This window comes from Candida margitis (genome assembly GCF_024628925.1).
Source record: "Candida margitis strain CBS 14175 chromosome Unknown scaffold2, whole genome shotgun sequence".
In the NCBI taxonomy this organism is placed as follows: Eukaryota; Fungi; Ascomycota; class Pichiomycetes; order Serinales; family Debaryomycetaceae; genus Lodderomyces; species Lodderomyces margitis.
In genome coordinates this window covers 230,185-251,326 of record NW_026261802.1, presented here as the reverse complement: position 1 = coordinate 251,326, position 21,142 = coordinate 230,185, and the positions used below count along the sequence as shown (strand labels likewise).

At 38.9% G+C, this 21,142-nt stretch overlaps 14 protein-coding genes across 14 annotated transcripts; 9 read left to right on the top strand and 5 right to left on the bottom strand. All coding sequences in view use genetic code 12, as the record gives it.

The window, feature by feature from the left end:
• Positions 1-1,252: 1,252 nt before the first annotated feature.
• Positions 1,253-2,908, top strand: MLS1 (malate synthase; the record flags this gene model as incomplete). The annotated part of the gene is made up of 1 exon (XM_051814213.1): positions 1,253-2,908. One exon carries the CDS (start codon positions 1,253-1,255, stop codon positions 2,906-2,908), a length of 1,656 nt encoding a protein of 551 aa, XP_051672250.1.
• Positions 2,909-3,351: 443 nt separating this feature from the next.
• Positions 3,352-5,226, top strand: CANMA_002173 (SIR2; the record flags this gene model as incomplete). The annotated part of the gene is made up of 1 exon (XM_051814212.1): positions 3,352-5,226. The coding sequence occupies one exon, from the start codon at positions 3,352-3,354 to the stop codon at positions 5,224-5,226; it is 1,875 nt and encodes a 624-aa protein (XP_051672249.1).
• Positions 5,227-5,578: 352 nt separating this feature from the next.
• On the top strand, positions 5,579-6,937 carry CANMA_002172 (uncharacterized protein; the record flags this gene model as incomplete). The annotated part of the gene is made up of 1 exon (XM_051814211.1): positions 5,579-6,937. One exon carries the CDS (start codon positions 5,579-5,581, stop codon positions 6,935-6,937), a length of 1,359 nt encoding a protein of 452 aa, XP_051672248.1.
• A 208-nt stretch (positions 6,938-7,145) lies between these two features.
• Positions 7,146-7,997, top strand: RTG1 (Rtg1p; the record flags this gene model as incomplete). Its single annotated transcript, XM_051814210.1, has 1 exon — positions 7,146-7,997. The coding sequence occupies one exon, from the start codon at positions 7,146-7,148 to the stop codon at positions 7,995-7,997; it is 852 nt and encodes a 283-aa protein (XP_051672247.1).
• A 106-nt stretch (positions 7,998-8,103) lies between these two features.
• Positions 8,104-9,025, bottom strand: FAD1 (FMN adenylyltransferase; the record flags this gene model as incomplete). Its single annotated transcript, XM_051814209.1, has 2 exons — positions 8,104-8,749; positions 8,808-9,025. The coding sequence occupies 2 exons, from the start codon at positions 9,023-9,025 to the stop codon at positions 8,104-8,106; spliced, it is 864 nt and encodes a 287-aa protein (XP_051672246.1).
• Positions 9,026-9,287: 262 nt separating this feature from the next.
• On the bottom strand, positions 9,288-10,055 carry CANMA_002169 (uncharacterized protein; the record flags this gene model as incomplete). Its single annotated transcript, XM_051814208.1, has 1 exon — positions 9,288-10,055. The coding sequence occupies one exon, from the start codon at positions 10,053-10,055 to the stop codon at positions 9,288-9,290; it is 768 nt and encodes a 255-aa protein (XP_051672245.1).
• A 296-nt stretch (positions 10,056-10,351) lies between these two features.
• Positions 10,352-12,472, top strand: SWI6 (transcriptional regulator; the record flags this gene model as incomplete). The annotated part of the gene is made up of 1 exon (XM_051814207.1): positions 10,352-12,472. One exon carries the CDS (start codon positions 10,352-10,354, stop codon positions 12,470-12,472), a length of 2,121 nt encoding a protein of 706 aa, XP_051672244.1.
• A 64-nt stretch (positions 12,473-12,536) lies between these two features.
• Positions 12,537-13,112, bottom strand: CANMA_002167 (frequenin; the record flags this gene model as incomplete). Its single annotated transcript, XM_051814206.1, has 1 exon — positions 12,537-13,112. The coding sequence occupies one exon, from the start codon at positions 13,110-13,112 to the stop codon at positions 12,537-12,539; it is 576 nt and encodes a 191-aa protein (XP_051672243.1).
• Positions 13,113-13,492: 380 nt separating this feature from the next.
• CANMA_002166 (succinate dehydrogenase assembly factor) lies at positions 13,493-13,957 on the top strand (the record flags this gene model as incomplete). Its single annotated transcript, XM_051814204.1, has 1 exon — positions 13,493-13,957. The coding sequence occupies one exon, from the start codon at positions 13,493-13,495 to the stop codon at positions 13,955-13,957; it is 465 nt and encodes a 154-aa protein (XP_051672242.1).
• A 414-nt stretch (positions 13,958-14,371) lies between these two features.
• On the top strand, positions 14,372-15,631 carry CANMA_002165 (uncharacterized protein; the record flags this gene model as incomplete). The annotated part of the gene is made up of 1 exon (XM_051814203.1): positions 14,372-15,631. The coding sequence occupies one exon, from the start codon at positions 14,372-14,374 to the stop codon at positions 15,629-15,631; it is 1,260 nt and encodes a 419-aa protein (XP_051672241.1).
• Positions 15,632-15,737: 106 nt separating this feature from the next.
• On the bottom strand, positions 15,738-18,512 carry PWP2 (snoRNA-binding rRNA-processing protein; the record flags this gene model as incomplete). The annotated part of the gene is made up of 1 exon (XM_051814202.1): positions 15,738-18,512. One exon carries the CDS (start codon positions 18,510-18,512, stop codon positions 15,738-15,740), a length of 2,775 nt encoding a protein of 924 aa, XP_051672240.1.
• A 184-nt stretch (positions 18,513-18,696) lies between these two features.
• On the top strand, positions 18,697-19,086 carry CANMA_002163 (uncharacterized protein; the record flags this gene model as incomplete). Its single annotated transcript, XM_051814201.1, has 1 exon — positions 18,697-19,086. One exon carries the CDS (start codon positions 18,697-18,699, stop codon positions 19,084-19,086), a length of 390 nt encoding a protein of 129 aa, XP_051672239.1.
• Positions 19,087-19,133: 47 nt separating this feature from the next.
• On the bottom strand, positions 19,134-20,052 carry CANMA_002162 (uncharacterized protein; the record flags this gene model as incomplete). Its single annotated transcript, XM_051814200.1, has 2 exons — positions 19,134-19,310; positions 19,369-20,052. 2 exons carry the CDS (start codon positions 20,050-20,052, stop codon positions 19,134-19,136), a joined length of 861 nt encoding a protein of 286 aa, XP_051672238.1.
• A 107-nt stretch (positions 20,053-20,159) lies between these two features.
• CANMA_002161 (uncharacterized protein) lies at positions 20,160-21,128 on the top strand (the record flags this gene model as incomplete). The annotated part of the gene is made up of 1 exon (XM_051814199.1): positions 20,160-21,128. One exon carries the CDS (start codon positions 20,160-20,162, stop codon positions 21,126-21,128), a length of 969 nt encoding a protein of 322 aa, XP_051672237.1.
• Positions 21,129-21,142: the final 14 nt, after the last annotated feature.

Below are 21,142 nucleotides of genomic sequence, written 5' to 3'. Positions count from 1 at the left end.
GAAATATTGAGCGGGTCTATTTGTCGGAATAAGAATATTTTGTGGGCGCGGTGATGACTACGGAGTCAAACTTTAGAAAGTCACTTCGAATAGGGTAAATGGATAGACGTTGAGTTTGTTACAGACAAGGTTTTTTTTGAATCATTTGAGTCATGATGGTGGTGATGATAATGGTGGCTGTAATGGTAGTGGCTCTGATCACTAGGGTAGAGACTGTGTGTAAAGAATGCGGAATTTGTTTGAGTTGTTATTGTGTGCCTGAATGCTATAGTGGTTCTCAGAAGAAAAGTCGTCCATTCATTCACAATTGTAGAACAGCATTAGTATATATCTTAGTTGGAAACAGTCGGGTGAACGATACCATTGACAGTTTCGGCCTGTAATCAGATGATGGCCGAGAGACAGCCGGTCGTTACTCTTTAATAAAAAAGACAGAAAACCAGCCTATAGATTGTCTTCATTCGTTATCAAAATTCAGGAGTGTCATTTTTGACTCGGGTGTAAGCCTGTGCTTTTTTTTCTTCTCTTTGTTTGTTTTCATTTTTCTGGTGATTTTCCTCGGTTAACACGAAAAACTGCTGGCTAAGTAAAACCCAGTTGCAATCATGTGAGAGAGAATCCCGTCGACAATCAAAGAAATAGACCAAAACAGCTGCTCAATTCTTTCACCCATTCATGGCAATCCCATCTAGGATCACTTCTCTAACCTTTTTTAAAATTGCCAATTACACCTTTACATATTTCTTTAGGCTTTCTTTTAGTCGTTTCCGAATGCCGGCTAAGCTAATCTGACACCAATCAGAGTCAAACAATGCATGAGTGCGACTATTTCGGGAAATTCCATCCAACCGAGGTGATTATAACTTTGTATGCAGTGATTCAAGTAATGCGACATTTCACTTTATCAGTAAATAAAAAAAAATAAAGCAACTGAAGGTTATTACATCAGAGTTTGCGACTTTTTGGTAGTTGTGTTTTTAATAAATAAATCTGGGGTAGAGAGACTAGGAGACATTTTTTATTGTTTTTCATTAAAGAAATGTCCGTTGCATTATATTTCCCTTTCACCATTTTTCTCTGTTTTAACTTTTTCGACATCCTTTCCCTTTGCCCCAGATTTAATTAATATATAAGTACAATTGCTTTCCCAGTTGTATATTTTTTTGATCTATACTTCTTTATTTCTTTTCCCTTTTGAATTAAGATTAACAGAATATATATATATATATAATCTATATCATAAAAAACGAATATGTCAGGCCCATTTCCAACTGTTGCAGAAAAAGTCAAGGGTGTTCAAGTCCTTGGCCCAATTCCAGACAATGCTAAGCACATCTTTTCACAAGAAGCTTTAGCTTTCGTTGCTACTTTACACCGTGGTTTTGAAAAAACCAGACAACAATTGTTGAACAACAGAAAAGAAGAACAAAAGAGAAGAGACCAAGGTTATTTGCCAAACTTTTTACCAGAAACTGAAGAAATCAGAAATGACCCCACTTGGACTGGTCCACCATTGGCCCCAGGTTTAATTGACAGAAGATGTGAAATTACCGGTCCAACTGATAGAAAGATGGTTATCAATGCTTTGAACTCTAATGTTGCCACTTATATGGCTGATTTTGAAGATTCATTGACTCCAGCATGGAGAAACTTGGTTGATGGTCAAGTCAACTTGTACGACGGTGTTAGAAGAAACTTGACCTTTGAATCAAACGGTAAAAAGTATGCTTTGAACTTGAAAGAAGGTAGACACATTCCAACTTTGATTGTCAGACCAAGAGGATGGCACTTGACTGAAAAACACGTTTTGGTTGATGGCCAACCAGTTTCTGGTGGTATTTTTGATTTCGCCATCTACTTCTTCAACAACGCCAAGGAAACTTTGGCTAGAGGTTTTGGTCCATACTTTTACTTGCCAAAGATGGAACACCACTTGGAAGCTAAATTGTGGAATGACATTTTCAACTACTCCCAAGATTACATTGGAATCCCAAGAGGTACCATCAGAGGTTCAGTTTTGATTGAAACCATCCCAGCTGTATTCCAAATGGATGAAATCATCTATCAATTGAGAGAACACTCTGCTGGTTTGAACTGTGGTAGATGGGATTACATTTTCTCCTACATCAAGTGTTTGAGAAACTTCCCCGAGTTTATCTTGCCCGATAGATCACAAGTCACAATGGCTGCCCCATTCATGTCGTCCTATGTCAAGTTGTTGGTGCACACCACACACAAGAGAAAGGTCCATGCTTTAGGTGGTATGGCTGCTCAAATCCCAATCAAGGATGATGAGGAAAGAAACAGAAAGGCCTTGGAAAATGTTACCAAGGATAAGTTGAGAGAAGTCTCATTGGGATGTGACTCTTGTTGGGTTGCTCACCCAGCTTTGGTTCCTGTTGTTTTGAAGGTTTTCAATGAACACATGAAGGGACCAAACCAAATTGACTTACCACCAAAGGAGCCATTCAAGCCAGTTACTCAAAGAGATTTGTTGAGTCCATTTGTTCCAGGCGGTGTCATTACCGAGGGTGGTATCAGAGCAAACATCATCATTGGTATCTCGTACATTGAAGCTTGGTTGAGAAATGTTGGTTGTGTTCCAATCAACTACTTGATGGAAGATGCTGCCACTGCTGAAGTTTCAAGAACTCAAATCTGGCAATGGGTTACTCATGGTGCCAAGACTAACACCGGTAAGGTCATCACCAAGGACTATGTTAAGCAATTGTTGGATGAGGAATACGCTAAATTGACAAAGAGTGCTAAGCCAGGTAACAAGTTTAAGCAAGCCTTTGCTTACTTCGCTCCAGAAGCTCTTGGTGAAAGGTACTCCGATTTCGTTACAACTTTGATCTACGATGATGTCACTACTGTTGGTAGAGCTATTCCAGGTGAGAAATTATAAGCTGAATGGAAAGTTACAGGTAACTTTTAACTTTTGTATTTATTGTATAGTTTAAAGTTGAAATTTCACGATTAAATGATAAGATTGTGTTGTAGACGATGAAGAATGACTATTTCGAAAGAGCTTCTTTTCCTGAGAATTTAAGAGTATAAAGTAGAATTTCTTCATGTAGTATGTTGTTTATATTCGACGTCTTTACTAACCTTGAAATACCCCCTTGCCATCCCATGAAAAGCTTAATTGGAGACATTAATCCTTGATAAAAAACCATTATGGTAGCACTCGGCAAGCATTTTGAGTTTGTGCACCAAAAATTCACACAATTTGAATGTTTTGATTACGCTTTCAACTGCAACACGAGCACAATATCGCTAAAATAAACATTTGAGTCTAAAAAATAAAATACCCCGGTTATATATATATATATATATGACTTTGGCAAAATGAATGAAATGATCATAATCGACTCCGACTCGGACAGCGGCGCACCACCGCCTAAAAAATTCAAAGCCGTTCCTGTAACTAGTACGGCGCCCAAGACAAAACCTTTTGAAGGTGTATCCTCGTCTTCGTCTTTATCATCATCGACAGATGCATCACCATCACCATCACCATCACCATCGATTGTGAGGTCAGGTCTGGAGGAGGGTTACAAGGACAACAAAGAGGCATTGCCCAAAATGTCCCAACAAATGAGATACCCAAGAAATGGACACGAAGCAAATCAAGATGACAACCCTAGCTCGTCGTCAAACAACGTCAGTGAGAGTGACTCTGATGAAGAAGAATCCGAGGTTGATGAAAATAGCTCTCAGGTATCCAACGATTCGGAAATTTTTTTTAGGCCAGTCCCACCAAAGGAGATTGAAGAAACAAGGCGATATTTGAAAACCAAAGGGAGATTGCAGTTTCTTCAAAAGTATCTACCAACTTCAGCCTCGGGTCAGGATATAATCAAGATAGTGTTGAAGCTAGGGTTCATACCGAAAAATATCACGTACGAAAGTATAGATTTACTGGAAAGTGTACAAATTCTTAATCGTGCAATGGAAAAGGTGCGCTCCAAGAGAGATAGATTAGATGATGTGTCCACGTACCAAGATGCCATAGATCTTATACGCGAGAGTAAAAGAATAATAGTTATCACTGGTGCCGGAATCTCAACGAGTCTAGGCATCCCTGATTTTCGTTCTTCAAAGGGCTTCTATTCCATGGTTAAACATTTGGGTCTAAGTGATCCCCAGGAAGTTTTTGATTTGGATATTTTCATGACTGACCCGACATTATTTTACTCAATAGCCCATATGATTTTGCCTCCGGGCCACACTTTTAGTCCATTGCATTCATTCATACAGGTGCTTCAATCGAAAAACAAACTACTTCGCAATTACACCCAAAACATTGACAACATTGAAAGCTATGCAGGTATACGGCCCGAAAACTTGATCCAATGCCATGGCTCATTCGCGGGAGCCACTTGTGTCACTTGTGGGATCAATATACCCGGTGAGGAGATTTTCCCCGATATTCGAAAGCAAGAATTGCCTCGATGCAAAAATTGCGAGCAACAACGCAAGAGGCTACTTAAGAGAGATGAAGATTGTTACATCTCTGAGAGCTATGGTGTCTACAAACCTGATATTACATTTTTTGGCGAGGCATTACCACGCAGATTTCATGACAACATAGGGGAAGATATTTCCAATTGTGACTTGTTAATTAGCATTGGTACTTCATTAAAGGTGGCGCCAGTTGCCGATATAGTAGATAAGGTGCCGCACTATGTGCCGCAAATTTTGATTAATAAAGATCCGATAGGCCATTGCAACTTCGACGTGAGTTTATTGGGTTATTGCGATGAAGTTATCAGCTTCATAGCCAATCAATTGGGGGAAGATTGGAAGCTACCTCATAAAGATTATGATAATATACGGGGTAGGAATGGGGGAAATTTGGAAATAGAATTGATCGACGCCAACTTACGAGAGTATAAAGTGACTTCCAAGGCCAGTAAGGAAGGAGCTGCTCATGAAGTACTGGTTAAGGAGAATGTACACAGGACAAATGCTGTCAAATTACAACAAAGTGAATTAAATAGCACAAATACAGAGGGACGTCAATCGATGCATTCGATTGCCAATACGTTACCAGATGGCGGCGATTTGGTTGACGAGGGTATGAAAGTAGGAGCTGTACACTGGAAAGACTCTTTACTATACGTTGGTAGTAGTACTAACGGATCGAGTCAACCACAGCATAATAATACAGATTCACATGGTGGAGAACACGATGGTGAAATCCTCCAAGGTGAAGAATGAGTAGAGGGGCATAGTATGTCCCTTGCTGAGATAAGCTCGAACAGTGACGATTAGGTAGAGTCTAGGGAAGAGTTTCCCCGGTGATAATATCCTATAGCCAAATAGTTCGCTTGTGCTTAAGCTCGCCTCGCAACTGTATCATTAATGGTTATCTATTTGAAACGTTGTTAGTTACACATATTGGCTTGGAATTGATTTTTAAGCTAGACTAATTAGAATCATTTATAGAGATACAATATTGTAATATTGATGAATCTGTTGTATTTTTTGTGCTCATTGTCGCGAGTAAATCATCTCAAGGGACTTTTTTTTCTTTTTTCAAATCAAATACCCATCTTTCAGCGTACGAGGAATGAGACTACCGTCAAGACGACTATTTTGTTCAGAGTGCTTCAAATTATACAGACCTCGTGCATCTTTCCATTCTCAGAAGAGACTACAACATTCTGGCAACAATTTTGAGTTCAGGCTTCCAGAAATAGGTGAGCTCGATGAGGTGGAACAACAAAAGACTGAAGACAAAGATGATGTTTTAAACATTGAGCTTATGTCCAAGACCAGTGAAAAAGACATATCAGTCAATCTTTCAAAGGATGCAAATGATTTCTTTGCTCCTCAACCGAAAGATGGATTTACTGCCAATGCCAGCAGCACCTACCATTCGAATCTTAGTTCCAGTTCAGAAACATCCGAGAGGAGTGGAGTTCTACAGCTGATGACACAAGAGGATCTATTTACAACGAGTAATAAAATTGACTTTCAAAAGTTGAGCCAATTCATAAAAGAAGCATATGAAAAGAGACCTACGGAAAAGGAGTTGACAAGGAGAGAAGAGTCAGTTAATATCGATGCTATACTTTCAAGCTACAAGCGTGAACTGGGTGGGAGTTTTCTTAAAGAAGCAGCACCTAGCTTTCAAAGCAGAATCACCATACAGTCCTTAGACTTAGATCTTCGTGAAATGCTATACCAAAAATGCGAGGCAGCTTTAATACAGACTCTAACTATCATTGACAGCTTGCAATCCTCTGCTGAAGTTTATCGATTCTATAATGAGGTCTTGCTAAGTGTTGTTGATCAATTAAAAAACGCAAAGAAGGACCGGTCTTTGAACGATCGGTTTTACTTGAGGAATGTGTTTCTTGAAAGTAACAGGCATGAATGGACCGAGCTTCATAACAATGTAGTAGAGAGGATACGAGAAACTACGGCAGCAGATGCAGCCAATTTCGAATTCAACATTATAACTTTGCCGATCATAACTAACCATGTATTCAAAAAGCTTGGCTATCAATTGTTCAATGGTGACTTGATGTTTACATTGTTCAACAAACTAAAGGAAAATGTGCACTTGTATACGTTATGTTGTAACCAGAAAACATATAATGAAATTTTAAGAGCAATTTGGGTGTACAATGGGAACATTGACTTGTTTGAATTCGAAAAGGTGTACACCGAAATGAAGTTTTTAGGCTACAGTGGTGATTTTGTCACCTACAATATCCTCAAGATGGTAATTGACGAGTATAATGCAATGCTGAATGGTAATTCATTCTTCAACAAATATGGATCGAAAGTGTTGACAAGAGATGACAATGCAAGAATTGCTTTTCTCACCAAGGAATTTTATAAACTACAATCCAACCTCAGCAATCAAATGACGAAACCAGATGAAGACGACCTAGTAGGAGACTTTCAAAGTTTAAGATAGGAAAATTTGTATATAGAGAAAGGGTCAATTGTATCACGTGCGCATGTCTTGGATAATGCCTCCATTTTGTGCTGATATGCACGACTATGCGTAAACTCTGTGTCTATTAATAAAAATACAACAAAAATAAAAATTATAATAACGTTTTTAAAAACGGAGTACTTATCTCTCCCTTTTGACGATAGCACATTATTTTGATCATTGCAGAATGTCCCAATTCGACGCTTATCTTGAAAGCTACTCCAATGATCAATTCAAGGAGGGCTCTTCGCGCCATGGTGGTCAACACCAGAACTCAATCCCGGAAATTAAACGAGAAAATTTTGACGACTTTTTGAGCGGCTCGGCTGACATAAAGCGACAATTATCGCAATCATTTAGTGGCAGTGGTGCTGGTGGTACTGGTGGTGGTAGTGGCAACATTGGTTCTGGTGGAATAACCGGCTCAGGTAATAATGCAGTGCACCATGGTGGTATCAGCAAACCTCATTCTAGGCGTAATTCGGCATACATAAGATCTCAAGAAGGAAGTGATGCTGAAGATAACAATGATAATGACGATGAAGAAAACCAAGGAAATGAAAGGAAAAGAAGAGACAATATCAACGATAAAATCCAAGAATTGTTGACTTTAATCCCAAGCGAGTTTTTTGAGATTAAAGACGAACCCAAAGTGAAAACAGAAAGCAGCCCTTCAGAGAGATCTCCCAACGAAGATGACGTGAATAACACCGTAAGTAAGACAGGAACAAAGGATGGCAAGCCGAACAAAGGTCAGATTTTGACCAAGGCTGTTGAATACCTCCAATCTTTGCAGAACTTGATTGACGAAAATAATAGGAAAGAAGTAGAATTGATTATGAAGTTGGAGACGCTCAAGTTGAAACAAAAGAATCACGGTATTGTTAATGATAGTGTGCCCATAAGGATAGGATACACGAGTGCTGAGCGAGCATTGGGTGAAATTGGTGTGGGTCCGTGTTCTGAAGACTACTTTAAGAACATTTTAGTGAAAAGCGCAAACGCAAGCAAGTCATCAAGGAAGAATTACAATGGCTAGCTTGATCGAAATAGACTGTTTCTTTTTCATTAGGCAATATGGCTTTGCGAAATGATGCGCTAAATGACCAATGTTGTATCTATTGTATCAAAGATGCTTATAAACACTATGTATCCAGTTTCACCCTGCCGAGCCTCTCCGAGGCATCAGCGTTATCTTTCAACATGTATGCGGGCAGGTACTTATTGTCGCTTTCGGAAATCAATAATTCTGGGTTTGGAACTGTTGTATTCACACCACCCAAGCTTGTATACCCTTCATCATACAAGGTACAGTAGCTGACGTCACTGCCGACCAAGAAGTCCCAGATTTCCACGTACTTCCAATCTAGTATGGGGTGAATCCTCAAGAATCTGGGCCAGTTACTATCGGTGTATTGTTCTTCTTGGAGCTGGGCACCGTATGGATCAGTATGCCTAATTCCCACTATAACTGATTTGATGTTTGTATTCACCTCGTTTAAGTAGTGTTCAAATCCACATTTCATTGAGTCTATAATAAATATCGGGTTCAAGTGATAATACTGTGTAGACTGATTTATAAACTCCGTCAACTGGGGGAAGGGGGTCTCCGCATTGACGTAAACGGAGTCAAGCTTGTAATCATGAGGTGTTATTCCACTGGAGTAGAAATTTTCACCTCGGTTTGCCTCGTGGGTCCCGAGAAACTTTTTGTAAATGGATGCCAAAAGCAAGATCAACATAACCAAGCAGTCCTTTCCTCCATTGTACGATATTGCTATCTCCTTTAACCTAATTTTCGTTTAGTATCAATACTGCAATGTTACCCTAATTCATCTAAAATACATACCCGTGAAGATCTATAGATTTCTCTAACTTGTCCATACTTGATTTAATCTTGTCCTTCACAGCTTGCCTAAGAGAAGGATCAAATTCATATTTCTTGTGCCTTAGTGGTACTAACCCGTTGGGTAAGGAATCATTCAAAAAATTCTGAATAAGGTGGTAGCACTCTTCACACCTCTCAAAGAATCCTATCTGTTGTTTTGTTAGCTCTTGTGTGGTCATTGATGTAGATATATACTTTGGTAAATGAAATGGAAAAATGGATCTCTCGTTAAATGGAGAAATAATTTTTTTAGATTTAAATATCCGACAGACAATACAAATTACAAAATAACAGACAATAGGATGAATACTTTTTTTTTTCTTGTTTTCCTTTTTAATTTATTTCCCCAAACAATTTCGAATCGGAAAAGACTTTTTATGACAAAGTAAACTGTGAGTGACACAATTAGGTTGTATATAAAAACAAATTTAGCTATTTGCATCAAGACTTGTACATTAGTTGTAAGAAAAACTCCTTTGTATCGTTATCCCAAAACCACCAGTACGTGTCTGACATTTTATCTTCTTCTTGAGGTTTATCAATTTCATTTTTATTGGGTATTATTATTGCAATGTTATCATAAGGTTCTGCCGAAAGTACAAGATATTGTACATCGCTGGGCTCTAAATCATCTTCAGCATCCTCAGCATCCTCATCATCCCCGTCTTGATTTTGATTTTGAACAAACTTCATACTCGCGTTTTGGTTCTTTGAGGTTAACTCAAAGTAGGACATCAATCTAAAGAATGGCTCGTCGACTGATATATTTGGATACTTGACTGTGATCAATATACCAAGTTGGAGCGTCTTGGGGTCTCTTACTTTGACAACTTTGTACTCGGGTTTCCCTATCTTCTTCCAATGTCTCTTTTCCACATTACTTATGCTTACTTGATCTTGGACTCTCTGTTGGTACTCCTGTTGCTGACGCAGCTTCTCATCTAGTATTCGCCTCCGCTCTAAATTCAAATGGTGCTTTCTCCCACCCAAGTGTGATATATAAGATGATTCATTATTGTGGGTTGTCAAACACAACTTGCATTCCAATATACCAAGGTGATTTCGAAAAACATATGGATCGTTATCAATATCAAGAATATGAGTAGCTAAAAGCTCCTGTACTCGCTTCTTGCTGTGAACATTCTGGTCTTCAGCACTTGCTATACCACCTGCTCCTTTCTTGGAATTAACCCTGTTTGAATAATCCATGATTGGTGATGATGTTGCTGATTATTGGACAAGATGACGGGACAAAACGCGATGATGACTACAATAATTTGCGACTTTGAAGGCGTATGAAATGCGACATTGGTACCCAAAACACGTCGAAATTGTTTTTCTTTTTTTTCTTTTATCCTTTTTTTACTCTTTTTGGATCCAAAGCTTCTTCCAGTTCGACAATTGGGTACACTTTGAGAAAAAGAGTTATACCCATAAACCAAATAGCATCGAGCGATCTCCAAAATAAATACTCCCATAAAAAAAAAGATCAGCTTGTTTGCAGTATGGACTCTCCCGCAAATATTGGTGATAGTACGACATTATCTATTCAGCAAAAATTATCCAACACACATATTGATGGAGTCATTGATACACTGATCAATTCAGCAGTCTACTCTGGAATTAAAGTTATACAGTTGCTGATAAAAGTGAGCGAGGAGGCTAATCAAATCCCCGAGAAGAGTAAAGATGAAATAATTGTTCTCAGGAGAGTGCAGGATTCATTCATTAATATAAGTCAACTACTCGATATATTGATCAGGCTCAACATTTTGACACAAACGCAAGTGAAAAACTACTTGAACAATGAAGTTTTATCCAACTTGGAGTACTTTGGCAACCCGGCTTCTAAGGACAATTTGCAAGTTTTAAACTATGCCAATCATGAAAACAAGTTTCTTCGTGGAATCTGGGTTCCTTATGACAAAGGAGTCAAAATTGCTTTAAAATTTGATGTCTATGACATGACCAAGGCATTATTTCTTGTTGATGTTCACGATTTTGAAACGCTTCCCAAGTACAAGAAAAGGGCGTTGGAAGGGGAAGAAACGTCAAACGACGTGGAGCAGGGATCTCCTTTCAAAAAACAAAAGACTGAAGTCGAGCCTAATAAAAATAAAGACTTGGTTCAATCAAATGAAACCGAATTTAATCCAAATTATCCTTACACGCTTCCACTGGTTACATTAGAGGATAATAAGATAGATCTCGCAAACGACATCAAGAGGGTTCTAGGAGAAGTTTTTAAGAAAGACGACCAGCTAGATAGTGGAACTGCTACCGAAGATGTTGGCAAAGAATTTGAATCGATTTTCAAGTCTTACCCAAAGGAGGACATAAAAGATATACCACTAGATCAGAAGGGACAAACTGCTTTGCATTTTGCGGCGACATTGGCTTCGTCGAATCTCATTGCATGCTTTATTGAATTGGACATCAACTCGCCGATGAGAGGTAATATGGATGGGGAGTCTCCGTTAATTGCCTGTATCCAGGTAACCAATGCTATGGAGAAAGGAAACTTTAAGGAAATATTGACACAATGGTTGCACCCAGACATATGGCTAATAGATAAAAAAAACCAAACTGTTTTACACCACCTCGTGCTCCAATCAAGAAAGAATGAGAGCTACAAATTTTATACGAGAAAAATATTGGAGTATGTTTTACTAAACGGCGACAAGAAGCTCCTAGAATTTAAAAAGAAAGTTTTGAACGCGCAAGACATCAACGGTAACACGGTGCTACATCTTGCTATTGAAAAAGAGAATCGCTGGTTTATTAAAATATTAGCGGACTTGGGTGCTGACACCACCATCGTGAACAAACTTGGAATCAAGTGTCAAGATTTTGAAATATTGAATGACTTGTCTGATGTTGACGTTGGCGACCACATTTTTGATTTGATCAAAACTAGTCATGATTTTCTTAAGGAACGTGTGAATGCAATTGGGGTGGAGCACATTCAGGACGTTGAAGAGGTTAAAGAAAAGCCTCCCGTCGATTCTGAGTCGACACCAGCCAGTCTGTCAAATGTTTCTGACAAGATATTTCAAAGTATTCATCAATTATTAGGAGATACCAGTCTTGAATACACCAAAATTTTGAACTCCAAACGGGACCAGATTAAAGCTTTGGACCAGGCGTTGCACGATGCCACAATTGTTACTGCCAATAACCGATTCCAAACAAAGAAATTGACCGAAAATTTAGAAAGACTAGACACTTTTAAATTACAAGCGGCAAATGTGGCAGACAAACTAGTTTTATCTCAACAAGAAGTAGTAGCCAAAGATGAAGTCAAGTTTGACGAAAACCAGCACTACGATGCCGACGAGCCATTCCTTATCCAGCCAATGTATGACAGATTGGCAAATAATGAGTCCATTGCTGATCTCAAGGATGATGCAAATGTCCTCAGGCAGCTACCTCCAACCAAGATACTCCAAGCAAGACTAAATGCCTATAGGGAGATAAACTCGAAGCTAGAAGATGAACTAAAGAGTTTGGTTGATTACAGCGAATTGACGTCAAAGTTCAAAAATGTTGTAAGTATATGTACAAACGTGGGCATTGATGATGTCGACGAGCTCTTGGACGGCTTGTTAGAAGCTGTTGAGAGCTAGCAATTGGGTGCATAGTTCATCTACGTTAATTTAAATTTCGATTCCAAACAAGTGCTACGAAAATCTATACTAGACCCAGATACCCCGCCAATGCGCTTTTGATCAGTGGATCAATTTCGGCCAACTTTTTAAAATCATCCAACGTAATCACATCAGTGTCCTTATTCTTTCCCAATAATGTAAACCATTTCTCTGCTCTTAACTCCGGCGTCAGTTCATCAGGAGGCAATGCAGCCATTGGGCCTATCATTTTGTACGTCGCACTTATAACCGGTAGTATGTCATTGTATGTGAGTCTTCCTGTTCTATTGTAATTGTAAAAATCAAATGCCCATGCAATCTTCTGGTCACTATTCCCACGACTAGTTATGCTAAATGCCAAGATGAATTCTTTGAAATCGATGAAATTGGAATTATCCTGATCAAATTGACGAAATAGGTAATGACAGTACTCTTTGGGGTCGCCAAAGGGGAAAAATTGTTGATAGATTTTGGCGAAATCCACTTCCGTCAATTGTCCGCTCGGACAGTCTCTTAAAAAGCCCTTGTACCACTGTTGGAGTTCGCGTTTATCAAAATAAGTATTGTCTTGAAGCTTTCTGATATCATCCTTTGATAGTTTTGATACTGATTTACCCATAGTGAAAAACAAATATAAAAAGACGTTTGTCTCCTCTGTGTAAGGGGTTGAAATGCGTATGAGAAGTGTATATCACAAGCCGTTCCAGATCAACTGCTATTTTAAGGAAGCTAAATCAAATATAAGATATAGCCTTTACTTTGTAATGGCTCTTGACGTTTGATGTTTTTGACAGAGAGAGAGAGAGAGAGAGAGAGACATTGTTATGCATATTTGCTGGAACAAAACATATTTGGTAAATTTGCACGATACAAACAAGATACTGTATATAAAGCACTGGAGAAAAGGTTTGGGTACTTATAAAAAGTGAAAAGTTTTGGAATCAACTTTCTACTATTCTATCGTGGCTAAGGGCGTGTTCATTTCCACTATCTAAAACTATGTTGAGACTTTCCACATTATCGAAAAGGCTGTTTTCAAGATCTGCTGTGTGTCTTGCAAACAATGGTAAACCACAAAATCCACCAATAGATACAACCATCGAATTAAAAATCTCGCCTATTGTTCGTACTGGGGAAACTGCCGATATCAAGCGAGCAAGATTGGTTTATCAATCACGTAAGAGAGGGATACTAGAAAGTGATTTATTATTGAGTAGATTTGCTAAAAAATATCTCAAGAATATGACACATGAAGAGATGGACGAGTATGACAGGTTGTTAGATGAAGCTGATTGGGATATCTATTATTGGGCCACAAAAAACTATGATGTGACACCGTTGCCTAACAAGTGGAAAGATTCAAAGATCTTGAAGTTGTTGCAGGAAGAAGCTGAGAACAAGGAACGTGTGATTTTGAGAATGCCCGAATTAGACGAAAGCGACTTTCTTAAGCCCAAGAACTAAGGTGGGTATGTGAAGGGAGCTATGTGGGGACTTTATATAAACCATTAAGTCTAATTTGCTAGTATTTATGTTTAGCGTATATAGGTGAATCTGATGTTATATATCATTTAGCTACGTTGCACTAGCAGCACAGAACCCAATTGCTTCTATTTATGTGAATGGATTCGATAATAAGTTTTTTCAAGTTGCCACTTATTAGCACAAAATAGAGCTTCTATATTAGTATAAAGTCGGTGTGTGGCCATTAAGTGAAACAATGTACTTATATTCGTTTGCTCTAATGCAATCGCCCAGAGAGAGACGAAAACGAATTTTGTGTGACAATGTAACTCCTTGATAGTTGTCAGAATCTCACTACAATCTCACCTTGCAACTCAGTCTACAATCATATCCAGAAATATAGCCCCTCTTACAATGACAATCCCAAAAGAGTCTATTCCCGAAGAACTCAGGCCGGATAAGAATATTAGTCCGTATATTCAACGGGCAGTTGAATTGGACACGACAGAGCCGATAATCAGTTACTACAATAAAATCTATGTGCTTGAGTACATTTTGAACAACAAGCTACACACAAGATCCAAAGCTAACGAAGAATTCACCATAAAGCTCTTAGATGATACCGAATCTACCAAGAAGGATACAGCTGATGAGAATCTCCATACAGTGTTGAATGACAAGAACTTATCCTTTCGTTACGTGTTGAAGTTTGCATATGGATTATTCAATTCGTGCCTTGAGTCTCTAAAGTCCTACAGGGTTGATCAAAAATCCCAAACAATTGCCAAATTTAGAGCCTCAATGTGTTTTTTGAATGTGCTCAACGTATTTGAAAGCTCAAAGGATAGTATTGATTTCGCTGGAATTTTTGGACCTAAAGTCAAAGATTGGAACGATTTCAATGCATTGAACAAAGAGAAGCTCAAGGTATTGAAGTATCAACTAACACGATTGATCAAGGATGATGTTCACCCAGAAGAGGAGCTTGAATCCAGTAACGCTGATTTGGAGCAAGAGTTGGAAGAGGAATTGAACAAGTTGAGCACTGACCAATTCGAAGAAGAAAATGCTAAAGAAACAACAAACGTGGATATTAAAGATGAAGAGGTAGAGGAAAGTAAGAATACTGGTCTGAACTTAAATGCTGCATCTAACAACTTCCCTAAATCCGCTTCAGATGAGTTTGAACAAGACGATGCTGTCGAACATAAACCAGCGGAGCCAGGTGCTGATATAAATAATAGCAACAATGAAGCTGAAGAAATAAACCTACCCGGTGCACCTCATTTCATACCAGACGAAAATTCAGACTCTGACAATGTCAAACTCCCCCAACCACCAAAATTTTTGCCATCAGATGACATTACGCACATCAACAAGTCGGGATCGATCCATGTGTTTCCTCCTGGGTCAAACACTGGTAATACCAACCAAAAGTCAGAGGTTGCAAAATCGACAAGTATAAATGCTGCTCGTCTGCAACATCACGAGAAGCCGCTTAGCAAGGAAAACATAAAGGAAATGTTGAATAGGGATGATGCCGTGGTTCAAATACAAAAGCACACGAAATTTGCCAATTCAGCTTTACAGTTTGAGGATTTCAATGAAGCAGAGAATCAACTTTTAAAGGGTTTAGAACTATTAAGAGCTTTAAAACGTCAAGAAGGTGAATAGAATCTTGAAAGACTCTGAGAGGACATTGAAATTTCTTGATATGGATCGTTTACATCTTTGAAAAAATATACCAAATCGATTGCCTAATACATATATATAAGTATCTCTATATCTCTATCATCTCATCATCACTCTCACTATCTACATTTGCAAATGCATCTTTTCCTGATGCTGTCTTCGCATCAGGCTTGACCCAACCTTCTTCATCGTCATCATCTCCATCGTCGTCATCTTCATCGTCGTAATCTTCAATATCGTTCTCCAGGTTCAGTCCTTGCACATGCTTATTCAGGTCCGAATCTTCGTCGTATTCAAATACATCGTTGCTCAAGTTTTTGCTCGTACTCAAGAAGCTAATTAAAAACTCATTCTTTTTACCAACTTTCACCACTTCTTTTGCAACTTTATTCAAATATCTGGACAATAACTTTAATGACGAACGGAATTCAAACTTGTGAGCCGCAATAAATCTTCCATGCTGCGCTAACATACACTTGATCCAGATTAAATAAAACTCGATGTGAGGCGAATCCTCTTTGATTAATAACTCTCCAACAAAATGAAGAACTCGATCAACATAAATTTCAGGAACATCTTGACACACGAGTTTGATATCCACCAAAGGAATGCTTTCCAATATTTGATGAATCAAATAAGTCTCATTCAATCTCAACGCCATAACTAATGCAACTAAGTACTCCTTCTCCTTTAACGACTCTAATGTCGACTCTGGAGTGACATCTATGTCCAAATCAAACGGGTCGAAAATTAAGTCTTGATTTACAGAGTATACCAACAACCCTTCTGTAGTAGCGGCAGCAAATGATGACGTGGTAGGTGAAAATTGAACCGACGTAACTTTAATTTCTGGTCTTGTTCTACGCTCACTTGGATCACCTCCTCTCAGTGCCCCAGGTAGAGTATTGTCCATTCGATCTTCCAAATCACTATTCTCTCCATCTCTATCAATCAAGTCGGCATTGATTCCAGAATCGGTGATTTTTCGACTGTTCAAGTACTGCAGAGTACCATCAATAGACATATTTTCTGACACGATAAATCTCTTTAGCAACACTTCACTGTCGATATCGTACATGCAAATAGAATTGTTATTCCCAGCAGCTAATAAAGTTAGTCCGTCAAAAGAATACGTAATTGTGCTGAAGTATTTACCCCGATTCGAGTTCTTACTGACAAACCGGTCTTCGAGATATCTTCCGCTGATGATATCTTTCCGACCATCCAACAAATGCAATTGCTTAGCGTCTTCAATGTCAAACACGGCAATATGCCCGTCTAAGGTTGATATCGCCAATTCCTTACAATCGGGCCTCATGCAAATACTCAAAACGTCACTCTGCACTTCAATGGGTTCAACCGTTTGATTTCTAGAAAAGATATTCCAAATACGGACTGTTTTGTCCCAGGATGCGGAAGCAAGAACTGAATTTTCTTGACCAAAAGACAAGCATGAAATTGGCCCCTCATGGCCTGTCAACGTATCGAGCAAAATCCCTGTCTGTACTGACCAAACATAAATCTCGAAACTATCTTGTGAGCCCCCAACAATAACTTCTCCACTAGGATCAACAGCTACACAATTGAATTGGATTCTGGATGTTGCAGTAAAAGTTCTAAAGTTTCTAAACCGAATCAAGTCAAATGCACGTATTGTACCGTCTAGAGAAGACGAAAACAATACCTGGCCCTTTTTGGCAAACTGAACTTGTGTGACTGGTGCAGAATGCTCATTAAATGTCATCAAGCAAAAACCAGAAGCAACGTCCCATATTTTAATCCTTCCATCGTCCGAGCCTGTAACCAATCGAGAGCCATCTGGTGAATAGCATAATGCGTTCATTGAATCAAAGTGACCTTGTTGTTTGAGGATATATGACTCACTTTGCCACTCGTACACTAATAATTGGCCCAATTTCGAGGAACCAAAGGCAAGCCATTCTCCGGTGTTGTTGATGTTCACCGTATTTATAGTATCCTGACCCATACTCAACAGCTGTATGAGATTAAAGTCATCACCAATTTCGTAGACCCTGAATTCTCCGTTAGAAAATCCAACGACTAATAAAGAGGAGTTGGCGTGAAACGTGGCACACTTAAGCTTTCCATTGGCATAAAAGTAGTTCTTAGAGGTAATTCTCCAATCCATTTTTGTAGGCTGATGCTCTTCGTCATCACTTTCCTCTTCATCCTGTGGTGGCTCGGTATACTCCCATTTGAACAATGCTCCATCTTTACTCACTGTATAGATGATTTCTTGGTTTTTGCTAAAGAAAGCATTCACAACGTAGTCACGATGTCCTGAGAAAGTCCGGGCAACATCCTTTTCATCTGACTCTATCGAATAAATCTTTGCTGTCATATCCTTACTTGTACTTATAAAAAATCTCGAGTCTTGGGACCAGGAAACGCTCAATACATCATCAAAATGTCCCAGGTAAACTCTATGTCTCACAAATGGTGCAAACTGTCTATCTTCGGTAAAATCAGGGGTCTTCCATACTTGAATGAATCTTCCAGTGGCAACGGCGAGATACTTCCCACACGGGCTGAATGTGACATTATTCACTTTAGACTTGAAATTGAAATGATGGAGCACCACTCTGGAGACAAAATTTAAAAGTATTGCCCTCCCATCTACATCAATGGATATCAAGAGAGTGTTTTGCTTGTTTAGGGCCATGCATTGTATGTTCTTGCGGTGTTGATAACTGAATGTAAACGACTGTGATCTTATAAGATCAAAACATGAAACTCGATTACCAACAGGGGATAACAATTTAGTGCCATCTTCTGTGAAAACCAAATTACCCTTCTTGTAAACAGTTCCGAGTAAGTTGGAGAATTTAAAGTCTGATCTCATGACGAAGTGGTAAAAATTGAATAGTGATTCCTAAGAAGATGCTCTTCCTTTTTTGAATTTTTTTTTTTTTTTTCACACAAAAGAATTCTTTGGTGATGATCTTCCCAGAATGGAATAACCTGTACCAAACTGTCCAGAAAGCTGAAATAGAACGTCATCAAGACAAGAAATATATATGATCACAATGTCGGGAAGTCTATCCACAAGGGTCATGAATATGAAATTCATGCAGAAAGCTGAAACTGTAAAAGCCAATGACACTCGTGAAGAGCAAACACGAAGGCTAGATGATGCATCAGAATGGACGTTGCCTAGTCTGGCAAAGATTTTGAAAATGGCGCAGGCTAAACCTAAAATTGAGGTTCTTGGATATGGGTCTATAATGAACGACCAAAACTACACAATCCAAAGATTATGGGTGTCGGGAACGAATGATAAGGAGCTGCCTGATGAATACCAACCAAGTCAAAAGAGCCGAGATAACTCGCCTCCTTCAGCAGAGCTAAACACACTTTGGAGGAAGCGAAAGCCTGATGGCTCTCCAGATAGGACAAACAAGAGGCGAGCAACCTAGAGACAAAGAGATATGTTACATAGAAAACGAGAATATATTTTGCAATGCTACTTCTTCTTCATTTTACTGGCTGGCTCCTTCTGTCGAGTATCCCCTTGAAGGAATCCCCCCTTGGTGACTGCATCTCTAGCCACGGCATTGATATGCTTGAACCTATCTGGTCCCAAATGAATGCCACCGAAATATCGACTCACCACTACAACAACATTCCATACATCCATCATCTGTAACAATGTAGGTTAGTAATTTCCTCTCGTTTCTAAATCAGTAAAAGATACGTACTTGAAGTAAGTGTAGTAATCTTCCTCCTGCCGCAGTTTCCCCGTCGTCATCGCAATCCTGATAGCTTATGTTGTTGTCATTTGATCTTATTCTCCAACTAGAGATGTTATGGGCTGCCTTTGATACCTTTTTATCCAGTAGTAGACTTTCTAAATGCATACTTGCTTCCTCTAAGTTCTCAACTTCCCTTGCATATGCAATAAATGTAGATCGACGATCATTTATGATATCCGATTTCACCCAATCAGTAGTTTTATCTGCTACCTCCTCGGGTGCTTCTGCGACAGATGATTCGTGGTGTATTTGCTTATTCTCTAGTTCTTCGTTTTTCAGTTCTATCACGTTGCTTGCAATACGGTCCCTTAAATACTCGTCAAGGAATTCCAGTAATTGAGTCAAAAGCTCGTACATAAATACTTGACCAGGGACGAAACTTTTGTCTACAAAAGACTTGGCTATTTTTTCCAAGTATGTGGTATCCATGTATCCCAATTTGTCGTCATTATCAATCAGAAGCGATTCTGGCCCTTTGCCGGGGTAAGTCATTGGAAAATTCACTTGAATTTTGATCAATTCGTGGTTGGGGATGGTAAATGTGTAAACTCGTGGCCCCTCACTTGTTACTGAATCTGGATAGATCGCTTCAATTGCACTTATTTCATCGCTCAACTCGTCAACGGGCATTAAAGATGATAGTTGTTCAAACTCCTTTAGGTTTTTAGTTTATCTAAAAGAGGAAAAGTAACTTGCAAAATTTCTTGACAAAATTTTAATTTCCCCGATAAACAGATATGAATCAAGCCGAAAAGCTCAAAAATGAAGGTAACGAAGCGTTCAAGAGGCACGAGTATAAAAAGGCTGCAAAAATCTACCGTGATGCAATTCAGCTAGACATGTACAATCCTGTCTTGTATTCGAATCGAGCCCAATGCTTTTTGAATTTAGGCGATTATGAAAGAGCTCTCGACGATACAACCAGTGGGTTGAACTTGGGAGGGCAAGGCAAAGTGGCGGTGAAGCTCAACTATCGACGAGCAATGACATTGTTGGAACTCAATCAAATGCAAGGTGCTAAAGGCGCACTTCAAAGTGTTTTGCAATTAGATCCGCAAAACCACACCGCCAAAAAACAACTTGCCGATTTGGAAGCTACAATGGAGAGAAATGGAACGCTTAAGGACATAATCATACTGCGCCAAGAGAAGCCATTTCCGTTAGCGGGTTCTAAATCACTAAATGCAAGTCTGCTTCCTTCAAATAGTTTAGTCAGTTCAGATGGAGAGATTGGAGAGCAATGCTCATCTGATAAAATTCCTAAAAGGAAGAATGAACCAATTTATCAAAAGGCGGATAATGTTACAGCCAATAAATTGAAGCATCTGTCCACGGAATCCGCCACTACCCCTCTGCCTATGCGATATCTTTTAGCGTTGAAGCATTTAAATGAGGAGAAGAAAATACACGCATACAAATACATTTTGAATCTTGAAAGTACAGCATATACTGAGCTTTTCCAAGACACAGGTATAGATGCTGAGTTTTTAGAATTCTATTTACATGCGGCTCGATATGTATTTTCCAACAAGGTTATAGAAGATCCCGAGCACGTTGTTTTAGATCAAATGACCCTATTTTCCAGCTTTAAGGGATATGATTTGGCATTAGGGTCATGGGATTCCAGTTTGAAACAACAGACCTTGAATATTATAGAAGAAAAGTTTCCACAATTGCTAAATCAATATAGGCAGTTAATTAAATAGTTAACAAATACATG